The 12615-nt window shown below is 35.4% G+C and overlaps 1 protein-coding gene across 1 annotated transcript in view; it reads right to left on the bottom strand.

The window, feature by feature from the left end:
- The window catches only part of LOC149808422 (AP-5 complex subunit mu-1-like), a 59704-nt gene that overhangs the window by 26634 nt on the left and 20455 nt on the right, over positions 1 to 12615 (bottom strand). The window contains exons 9-11 of the mRNA XM_089977020.1: positions 9210 to 9337; positions 7309 to 7409; positions 1515 to 1728 (exon numbers count right to left, since the gene is read on the bottom strand). Of these exons, the coding sequence (XP_089833146.1) occupies positions 1515 to 1728; positions 7309 to 7409; positions 9210 to 9337 (443 nt within the window). The remainder of the gene's footprint in view (positions 1 to 1514; positions 1729 to 7308; positions 7410 to 9209; positions 9338 to 12615) is intronic.

Genomic DNA, 12615 nt, shown 5'->3' with positions numbered 1-12615 from the left:
TTAAAAAATTGATAATTTTTGTAAACTGATGAATAGAATCTTACAGTTCTCATTTCAAACGAACCTAACTGAATAATTTCAGTCTATGCTCACCAAGACTAGCAAAAGAAAGACGTCATTTAACAAGCTTCATAAACTTTTTCAAATAATTACTTGTGTAGGATTAGGGCTGTTAACATCCCATAGCCTGATGTCTAGGGATGTTCTTGTTTGAAGCTGGACAAGTACACTTTTGCAAGGTGCTAGCCAGGGACAAGCATTTATTTCTTTTTCTAAAATAAGTCAGGCAAGCACTGATTCTCATGCTTGAATCACTTTATCCACCTTTATTTGGTCATACATGCCCTCTGGGCATACAGAATGCTTGAATCTACCTCTCTCTTCTTTCTCTCCATTTATTCATTCACATAAGGTGATATACCACACATACAATAAGTGGTCATCAATAATTGTCACATGTATGTTCTATTAGGTAAAAGCTTGAGAGCAAATACTGGACTACTTGAATGCATATTAGTTTATGTGACTGAATTATCAGCCAATCAAAACACTTCACAAAAAACAATTCCAGTATAATTAATTAGCAGTGTTTTAAAAGGCTTTGTTATGTTGTGTTTACTTAACCCAGGTAGAAGTGGATCAACCTTTGATTTTAATCCATTGAGTCAATGCACTTAAATTAATGAATGGCTTTTTACTTAGTCTTGGTTTCCTTAATGGACTTTAATGATTTTTAAAGTTTTATTTGATTATATGGAGTATCAACTTTAACATGTGATAATCTGTTTCAAGTAAAGCGAATATGCTAATTAAAGAGTTGTCTACATTTGTATTAAATTACAAAAATGTATGTGATGACAACTTTAAAAGCAGTTAATGAGTCAGGTGATCCTTAATATGTGGATAAAATGTATTTACTGAATTATGTTTATGAGAAAGGTAAAATGGTAATTTTAGAACAGGAACATTTACATTAAAATTGAGGGGTAAAATGTAATGCTCCCACCATGTCTGTGAAAACCGTTTTTCCTAAAAGAGACAAGCCAGACTCTGTACTAGCAAGTGATTGATAATTATCCATGGCCTGAATCACTAAAGGAAAGATGTTTTACAATTGCTTACGAGTGTGCTTATCAATGAAACTGATAAATTCAGGACTGAACCAATTAAGTGCCATTACAGTTCTGGACCTCAGTCGATTACTGCTGATCAAAGTACTGATGCCACTGTATCAGAACAAGAAGTAGTGTACAAAAGATACCCTGACAACTGAAAACTAAAAAATTATGCCCATTAAAGAAAGAAATATGTTGTACATTATTTCTTTTGTTCTTTTTGTGAGTAAAGTGAACACATCTCACTGAATCCAGACAAGTTCTTGAAATTTTGGAATAACTGCCAAGGTATGGGGGACAATTGAATTTCTGAAACCATTTGTTCTGGACAAAAATAATAAGAAGAAAAAAATTGATCAGCCTTAGGTTTCACAATTAAATATGCATTCTGGGACCTACCTGAGCATAGGCATTTTGGCCTACACAGAAGGGGTCATCTTGTAGAGATGCTGGCTGTTTGCTGAGATCTGCAAACTGGACAGTGGCTGTCAGATTAACCTCCAGGGTCTTACTGGGAAACCTTTGACCTATATTCCACACTAAGACCTTTCTGTCAGGGGACAGCATCATGCTGCCATTGTTGGGCAAGGAATCATGGGAAACAATAGGACCCCTGTGAAATAAACATTGTTAGTATCAAAGTTTGAGAGATGGATTGTTAGTATCTACAAGGATAAGAGAACATTCTATAAATAATTGATAAAGCTTGAGAGATGGAAAATGTCCCTGATAATGTCATCATCAACTCTTTTCTCATATAAACATAAAACTTAAGTGTGTCCATAAAACCAAAGCCTAAAAGGCATGTATTCAGCAAACACAAGGAATTTGGCAAATGTTCTTTCAATTTACCATGTACATGTTGTAAATCCAAATATTTTAAAATTTAAAAAAATTAATTCAGCAAAATCTTGAGGTATGTAAATATTGTAAGTTTTTGTATTAGCAATGTGTATATTTTATATATGATGTGATGTGATTTGGATTTTTAATGTAGCTTTAACAATTTTTCAGTCATATTGCAAAGATGTCTGCAATTTGGCAGTTTATAGTGATGTCTAGCACTGAGGCATCATGCTGCAGACATGTAGCATGATGTCCCACCCAGTCATATTATCCTGACACCAGGGTGACCAGTCCTAACACTAACCTGTTAATGATGAGTGCCAAGGAAGGCAGCTGTTAGTACCATTTTTGTAAGTCTTTGGTATGACTCGGCCAGGGTTCAAACCCATGACCTTCTGCATCTGAGGCAGATGCTCTAACCACAAGGCCACCGGAGCGGTTACATATTTTATATGCAGTTAATTACATTTAAAAAAAATTATATATATTTTATATGCAGCATGCATAATATATTTTTATGTAGTTAACTTTTTGCCAATTTAGTTTCCTTGCATATTTCACAAAAATGTCATGATTACTTTGTGATTTATTGTACTTTTAAAAGGCATGAACCATATACACAACCTATATCAATGAAACGTCATGTCACAACTTAAGGTTATTATTTCTGTACTTTTTACCAGCAGAAATACACGAATTTCAATAGGAGAAAAAAATAATATTGTATATACTTGTTTATAAGAAGATTTCAATTACAAACTGCACTGACACTGATCTGTAGTCACATAATGCACCCACAAATCTGGGTCTATGCATCTTGTTGCAAGTAATCAGCAGTACAAAAAGAAAACCCACTCAGATCTGATGTGCTGATGCAGATAAGTACAAAATGTATTTATTAGCATGCCAATATTTCATATTTCACAAAAATGTATAAAACTTTAATGTTGTTTCTTCATGTGAATTCACTATTTTTCATGTGGTACCAAGTCATGTGGATATTGTGGAAGCAACAGACAACAACTTCATTTATGCAGATTTTGTGATTGCAACAGACCACAAACTGAATTAATGCAGGATTTATGGATGCAACTTACTAAAAATTTAATTCATGTGGATATTGTGGATGTAACAGACCCCAAAATGAGTTCATGTGGCTTCTGTGGATACAACAGACCACAAACTGAATTCATTTAGATTTTGTGGATACAACAGACCACAAATTAAAATCATATACTTTTGTGGACTCAACATATTAAAAATTTAATTCACATTGATTTTGAAGATGCAACAGACCACAAAATGAATAAATGCAGATTTTGTGGATGCAACAAACCACAAAATCAATTCATGTGATTGCAACAAACCACAAACTGAATTCGTTTAGATTTTGTGGATACAACAGACCACAAATTGAAACATTCAATAAAAAATTAACCTTCTGTGAAAACAATGTACCCACTTCCCCAAGCAACAAATTTATGCACCAACAATATACCCACTTCCCAATCCTGCAGTATACCCCATTCCCCAGCCCATGAATTAGAGTGTCAACAATATTTCACCTTCACCAATCCATGAATTTGTGTATCAACAATATGCCACCTTCACCAATTCATGAATTTGTGTATCAACAATATGCCATCTTCTCCAATCCTTGAATTTGTGTATCAACAATATGCCACCTTCACCAATTCATGAATTTGTGTATCAGCAATATACCACCTTCACCAATCCATGAATCTGTGTATCAAAAATATGCCACCTTCACCAATTCATGGATTTGTGTATCAGCAATATACCACCTTCACCAATCCATGAATCTGTGTATCAACAATATGCCACCTTCACCAATTCATGAATTTGTGTATCAGCAATATACCACCTTCACCAATCCATGGATTTGTGTATCAACAATACGCCACCTTCACCAATTCATGGATTTGTGTATCAGCAATATACCACCTTCACCAATCCATGGATTTGTGTATCAGCAATATACCACATTCACCAATCCATGGGTTTGTGTATCAACAATATGCCACCTTCACCAATCTATTAATCTGTGCATCAACAATATGCCACCTTCACCAATTCATGGATTTGTGTATCAACAATATACCACCTTCACCAATCCATGAATATGTGTATCAACAATATGCCACCTTCACCAATTCATGAATTTGTGTATCAGCAATATACCACCTTCACCAATCCATGGATTTGTGTATCAGCAATATACCACATTCACCAATCCATGGGTTTGTGTATCAACAATATGCCACCTTCACCAATCTATTAATCTGTGCATCAACAATATGCCACCTTCACCAATTCATGGATTTGTGTATCAACAATATACCACCTTCACCAATCCATGAATATGTGTATCAACAATATGCCACCTTCACCAATTCATGAATTTGTGTATCAGCAATATACCACCTTCACCAATCCATGGATTTGTGTATCAACAATATACCACCTTCACCAATTCATGGATTTGTGTATCAACAACATGCCACCTTCACCAATTCATGAATTTGTGCATCAACAACATGCCACCTTCACCAATCCAAGAATCTGTGTATCAACAACATGCCACCTTCACCAATCCATGAATCTGTGCATCAACAATATGCCACCTTTCTCAATCCATGAATCTGTGTATCAACAATATGCCACCTTTCTCAATCCATGAATCTGTGTATCAACAATATGCCACCTTTCTCAATCCATGAATTTGTGTATCAACAATATGCCACCTTCACCAATCCATGAGTCTGTGCATCAACAACATGCCACCTTCACCAATTCATGAATTTGTGCATCAACAATATGCCACCTTTCTCAATCCATGAATCTGTGTATCAACAATATGCCACCATTCTCAATCCATGAATTTGTGTATCAACAATATGCCACCTTTCTCAATCCATGAATCTGTGCATCAACAATATGCCACCTTTCTCAATCCATGAATCTGTGTATCAACAATATGCCACCTTTCTCAATCCATGAATTTGTGTATCAACAATATGCCACCTTTCTCAATCCATGAATCTGTGCATCAACAACATGCCACCATTCTCAATCCATGAATCTGTGTATCAACAATATGCCACCTTTCTCAATCCATGAATTTGTGCATCAACAACATGCCACCTTTCTGAATCCATGAATCTGTGTATCAACAACATGCCACCTTCACCAATCCATGAATTCGTGTATCAACAATATACCTCTTTCACCAATCCATGAATTTGTCTATCAACAATATGCCACCTTCACCAATTCATGGATTTGTGTATCAGCAATATACCACCTTCACCAATTCATGAATTTGTGTATCAGCAATATGCCACCTTCACCAATCCATGGATTTGTGTATCAACAATATGCCACCTTCACCAATCCATGAATTTGTGTATCAACAACATGCCACCTTCACCAATCCATGAATCTGTGTATCAACAACATGCCACCTTCACCAATCCATGAATCTGTGCATCAACAATATGCCACCTTTCTCAATCCATGAATCTGTGTATCAAAATATGCCACCTTTCTCAATCCATGAATTTGTGTATCAACAATATGCCACCTTTCTCAATCCATGAATCTGTGCATCAACAACATGCCACCTTTCTCAATCCATGAATCTGTGTATCAACCATATGCCACCTTTCTCAATCCATGAATTTGTGCATCAACAATATGCCACCTTTCTCAATCCATGAATTTGTGCATCAACAATATGCCACCTTTCTCAATCCATGAATTTGTGTATCAACAACATGCCACCTTTCTCAATCCATGAATTTGTGCATCAACAACATGCCACCTTTCTCAATCCATGAATCTGTGCATCAACAACATGCCACCTTCACCAATCCATGAATTTGTGTATCAACAACATGCCACCTTCACCAATCCATGAATCTGTGTATCAACAATATGCCACCATTCTCAATCCATGAATTTGTGTATCAACAATATGCCACCATTCTCAATCCATGAATTTGTGCATCAACAACATGCCACCTTTCTCAATCCATGAATCTGTGTATCAACAATATGCCACCTTTCTCAATCCATGAATTTGTGTATCAACAATATGCCACCTTTCTCAATCCATGAATTTGTGCATCAACAATATGCCACCTTTCTCAATCCATGAATTTGTGTATCAACAACATGCCACCTTCACCAATCCATGAATTTGTGTATCAACAACATGCCACCTTCACCAATCCATGAATTCGTGTATCAACAATATACCTCTTTCACCAATCCATGAATTTGTCTATCAACAATATGCCACCCTTCCCCAAATCCATAAATATGTGTATGAACAATGCCACCATCCCCAATCCATGAACATGTAAATCACCTATCATAATCCAAAAACCTGCATACAAACAATACAACCCCTTCCCTAATCCACAAATTTTTGCACAACATAAACATCTCAAATTTTGTTTTTAACAAATTGTTATGCTTCCAGGTATTAAACCATATAACAGAAAGAAGCAAACAAACAAGTTTAGTAAAATCAACAAATAATATATTTCTCTAAGTTACAAAGTGAAAATTGAAGAGGAACTAACAGTATTGTGAATTAAATCCCAAATAATCCTAATTGTCGTCTCCCAAATCAAAAACAGAATGTTACGAATCAGTTTCAATAGTCTTGAATGTCCAGATGTTCCACAATGATACAATCCAGAATATCTTCAAGTGAGTTCTCAATAGTCCCAATGTAGTGTTTCAGTACAAAAAGTCAATGAGCACTTTGTAATTCTAACGAATAATTTAATAAATAATTCCTCTCAAATTATATCTGAACCAAACTGCAATATCTAATCATAGATTCCCAAATGACTGATCTAAAACAGGAATAAATAATTTGAATAGTTTGTTTATCAACCCCTATATATATAATAATATCATATATATATGTATTTCACTTGACCTATGTCCCAACTGAGTGTTCTGGAAAAAGCAATCCTGGAAAATTAATGGGCCTAGTCTTGTTACAAACAAAAGTGACCTTGAACTCCTGCTATGTAAACAGCTTGTTTATTTAAAATCATGAGAAAAATAATGTACATATTAACTCCATTCATAACTCTCAATTACTGTCAGGATAAAAGTTGGGTACACAATATAAATTAAATATACCAAACACAAATTAAATGAATTTACATCATCTCCTAATTTTTAACGAAAACTTTTTCTATCACAGAAAGTGTGCCTCTCATCCCATGTAATAATCTTACTATCTGATGATACATTGACACCCAAAGTTATGTACTACATTAAAGCAAGAAATGGCACAACAAACCTGTTATGGAATGGTATTTGCAGTTCACAGTACTCAAACTGGTTCTTGATTTTCTCATGTAATTTGAGTCTGACTTTCAAATTTACTTTCTTCTCTTCTGCCTGGAAAATAGGATTTTGTACTGCATGTAATAGCAATGGGACTCTACTGGAAAATATTCTGTATATACTAACTTATAAGTCAAGTCTACAGGCAAACTGCACAGACCCTGATCTACCAATACATAATGCACTAACAGATCTGGGACAATGGAGTTTGTTACAGTGCTTTTCATCACCCATCTAGACCTTACAAGGGCTTTTCAACATCCATATATAGCTTACAGGGCTTTTCAACATCCATATATAACTTAATAGGGGCTTTTCAACATCCATTTATAGCTTACAGGGCTTTTCAACATCCATATATAGCTTACAGGGCTTTTCAACATCCATTTATAGTTTACAGGGGCTTTTTAACATCCATCTATAGCTTACAAGGGCTTTTTAACATCTATCTATAGACCTTACAAGGGCTTTTCAACATCCATCTATAGCTTACAAGGGCTTTTTAACATCCATCTATAGACCTTACAAGGGCTTTTCAACATCCATCTATAGCTTACAGGGCTTTTCATCTTCCATCTATAACATACAGGACTTTTCAACATCCATTTATAGCTTACAAGGGCTTTTTAACATTCATCTATAGACCTTACAAGGGCTTTTCAACATCCATTTATAGCTTACAGGGCTTTTCAACATCCATTTATAGCTTACAGGGCTTTTCAAAATCCATTTATAGCTTACAGGGCTTTTCAACATCCATTTATAACTTATAGGGGCTTTTCAACATCCATTTATAGCTTACAGGGGCTTTTCAACATCCATTTATAACTTACAGGGCTTTTCAACATCCATTTATAGCTTACAAGGGCTTTTCAACATCCATCTATAACTTACAGGGGCTTTTCAACATCCATCTATAACTTACAGGGGCTTTTCAACATCCATCTATAGCTTACAGGGCTTTTCAACATCCATCTATAGCTTACAGGGGCTTTTCAACATCCATCTATAGCTTACAGGGGCTTTTCAACATCCATCTATAGCTTACAGGGGCTTTTCAACATCCATACATAGCTTACAGGGCTTTTCAACATCCATCTATAGCTTACAGGGGCTTTTCAACATCCATCTATAGCTTACAGGGCTTTTCAACATCCATCTATAGCTTACAGGGGCTTTTCAACATCCATCTATAGCTTACAGGGGCTTTTCAACATCCATCTATAGCTTACAGGGGCTTTTCAACATCCATACATAGCTTACAGGGCTTTTCAACATCCATCTATAGCTTACAGGGCTTTTCAACATCCATCTATAGCTTACAGGGGCTTTTCAACATCCATCTATAGCTTACAGGGGCTTTTCAACATCCATACATAGCTTACAGGGCTTTTCAACATCCATCTATAGCTTACAGGGCTTTTCAACATCCATCTATAGCTTACAGGGGCTTTTCAACATCCATCTATAGCTTACAGGGGCTTTTCAACATCCATATATAGCTTACAGGGGCTTTTCAACATCCATCTATAGCTTACAGGGGCTTTTCAACATCCATCTATAGCTTATAGGAGCTTTTCAACCTTTGCTTATAACTTGTACATTTGCACATGAATCATTCAATAGGACTCAAGATCCAGAATGCGCATTAATAAAGAACATGCTTTGCATGTCATTGGTCTCAGGTTTGATCTCCAGTTACAGTATATTCATATTTATGTGATTACCCATGACAGGATGTTGCTGTTGTAATTTGTTTGTGCAGATCCTGCTACTGAGAATACATGGTAGAAGCTGTTAGAATCTCTACACTTCATAAAAAGCATCAAACCCTCAAACTTCCAGAAAACTTACAAACATCTCAAAAGATCCAGTTATGGGGATCTCCTGTACTCTTGATGCTGTATAATGACACAGTGTAAACATGTCATTTGGTGGGCTGAATCGAACACGCCTTGGGTTGGCCCTTACTTGGCCAGCACCTAAAAAGGAGTAAGTAAAACATATTATTAAGGTGTTCACACATGAATAGTGTGAACAAAGTCAGATCACCTGATGTCCAGTGTCATCTGGTTCTAGATTATGCCCATAATGTATTCAAAGAAACTTGCCTGTTGGTCCTGTTGAAAAATATAGCCCCCTAAAATCTGCTAATTTAAACTGATTGTCAAAACCTTTTAAATACTGTATATATTCACTTATACAATGAGTCAAACTGCAAACTGCACAGGCCCAATTCTGCCATTGCATAATGCACTGCCAGATCTGGGTCTGTGCAGTTTGTGAGGAATAATTAGTAGAACAAATAACATAGACTTTGATCTTCAGGCACCATTATGCTAGTAGGTCAGGATCTTTGTTATTTGCAGTTTGACTTGGCTTATAAGCAAGTATATATGGTATATGCCATGTTTAATATGGACTTCCTGGAAGTCAATGGTAAATTATTAATAGTTCCCTCCCTGTTGGGGAACTATTCACAGATCCCTCACCCTTAAGAAGACTGTCACCATATTTTAGTCACCTCCCTCCTCAGGCACCATTCATAAATCTTCCATCCTTAGGAAGATTGTTTTCCATATGTATATAAAACAATAAACTTTGTTTACAAAGTGAAGTGCACAGCACATGAATTGGAAACATAATATGTATTTTAATTCTCCATACTACATTTTTATCTATAATTAGCACTTGCTTGTCCTTCATGAATAATAATAAATTGCTGTATGTTCCATGCCTCATGCTTATGCTTACAACATAATGCATCTGTGGTTAAACATATTGACTGGTACCCAAGCAAATGCTTGACAATTAAACTGGGCTGGGGGGGATGGCATTAGTGTCTTATTAAAGTAACCTTGACAATTTTCATTATGCAAATGGCAAGCCACTTACTACATTGATGTATGGTCTGGTTATTGTCTATAATTGTTACACATCAACCATACAATTATAGGAACCAGTTATTAAACTGAAGACAATTGTTTTCAAAATATGAAAATAGTGGTTATTTAAACAACAGAAATGAACTTCCTGCTTTAAGTGAAACTGAATCATAAATTGAGCAAACAAAGCCATAAGTAATTTGTTGCTGCAGTTCAATGTAAATCAGAAACTAATTTGGTACTGAGTACTGGTTGACATCAGGACCTGGTGAACTCTGCTATAAATAAAAATGAAATCAAACATGAGGTAAACAAATTCATCTAAGTTAAAGTGCATTGTAGTGTATAAACTATTCTTATAGATCAAAAAAATATGATTCAGTCAAAAGTGTTTTGTACTTCTTTCTTTAATTATTAAATTATTGCAATTGGTTACATGTCAAAATCATACATAAAAATGTGGCCCAAAGGCACCAGTGGAATTTTAACCAGGGAAAGTGATTTTTTTAAAGCCATCTGTCAAGAAAGCATGTTTGAAATTTGTTCTTGCTCAGCCCTGATCATGTGCACCCAACTGCCAACACTGCAGTTTGTTATATGCATGTTCAGTGCCAGCAGAAATCAAGAGTACCATATACATTCGTGTATGAGCTTGTTCAGGTATAAGCCAATTCTCCATGCTGAATAGGTATAACACTAAAAAGTGCATGACCTGCATATTAGCTGACCCACAAGTCCGAGACAACATCACAAAATTATGTGGAAAATTTTAAATGCATTTATTGAGGCAAACTTATTTTAGCAAATATTACATGTATACCTCTCTTTGGGTTGGCATGTACAATTATTATTATTAATATACAATATTTATTGTGATACATGGCCTACAGGTAAAACTAATTCATTATGCTGTCACACATGATGCAATATGTAGTGATACATGGCCTACAGGTAAAACTAATTCATTATGCTGTCACACATGATGCAATATGTAGTGATACATGGCCTACAGGTACAACTCATTATACTGTCACACATGATGCAATATGTAGTGATACATGGCCTACAGGTAAAACTAATTCATTATGCTGTCACACATGATGCAATATGTATTGTGATACATGGCCTACAGGTACAACTCATTATACTGTCACACATGATGCAATATGTAGTGACACGTGGCCTTTCAGGTAAAACTAATTCATTATACTGTCACACATGATGCAATATGTAGTGATACATGGCCTACAGGTAAAACTAATTCATTATGCTGTCACACATGATGCAATATGTAGTGATACATGGCCTACAGGTACAACTAATTCATTATACTGTCACACATGATGCAATATGTAGTGACACGTGGCCTACAGGTAAAACTAATTCATTATACTGTCACACATGATGCAATATGTAGTGATACATGGCCTACAGGTAAAACTAATTCATTATGCTGTCACACATGATGCAATATTTATTGTGATACATGGCCTACAGGTACAACTAATTCATTATGCTGTCACACATGATGCAATATGTAGTGATACGTGGCCTACAGGTACAACTAACTCATTATACTGTCACACATGATGCAATATGTATTGTGATACATGGCCTACAGGTACAACTAATTCATTATACTGTCACGCATGGTGAAATATGTACTGTGATACATCACCTACTGTTACAACTGCAATGATAGACTGTCACACTTGTGATGTAATATGTATTGTGATACATGACCTACTGGTACAACTAATTCATTAAACTGTCACACTTGTGATGCAATATATACTCTGATATGTAATCTACAGGTACAACTAATTCATTACACTGTCAATTGTGATACATCACCTACTGTTACAAATGCACTGATATACTGTCACACTTGTGATGCAATATGTATTGTGATACATGACCTACATGTACAACTGAATCATTGCACTGTCACATGTGTGATGCAATATGTATTGTGATACATCACACACAGTGTACAACTGCTTCACTGTACTGTCAAACTTGGTACTATGATATGTCATTTAAAAGTACAACTGCATTGATATAATGTTTAATACAATTTAAAATTAAATGAGATTTATTTCAGTTATTTTAAACTGAATGAGATCCAGTCCAGAGTCTTTAAATTAAATAAGATTTATTTCAGTTGTTTGAAACTGAATGAGATCCAGTCCAGAGTCTTTAAATTAAATGAGATTTATTTCAGTTATTTGAAACTGAATGAGATCTAGTCCAGAGTCTTTAAATTAAATGAGATTTAGGTCCATGTCTTTATAGGCAATGCTGACAAAAGTATCTAAGCTTACTCAAATAAAATGTCACAATTCTACTTCCATAACAGATGGGGCAAAAAGATA

The sequence above is a fragment of the Sinohyriopsis cumingii genome, chromosome 1, assembly GCF_028554795.1.
Source record: "Sinohyriopsis cumingii isolate HCF-2022 chromosome 1, ASM2855479v2, whole genome shotgun sequence".
Lineage (NCBI taxonomy): Eukaryota > Metazoa > Mollusca > Bivalvia > Unionida > Unionidae > Sinohyriopsis > Sinohyriopsis cumingii.
This window is presented reverse-complemented; position numbering and strand designations above follow the sequence as displayed.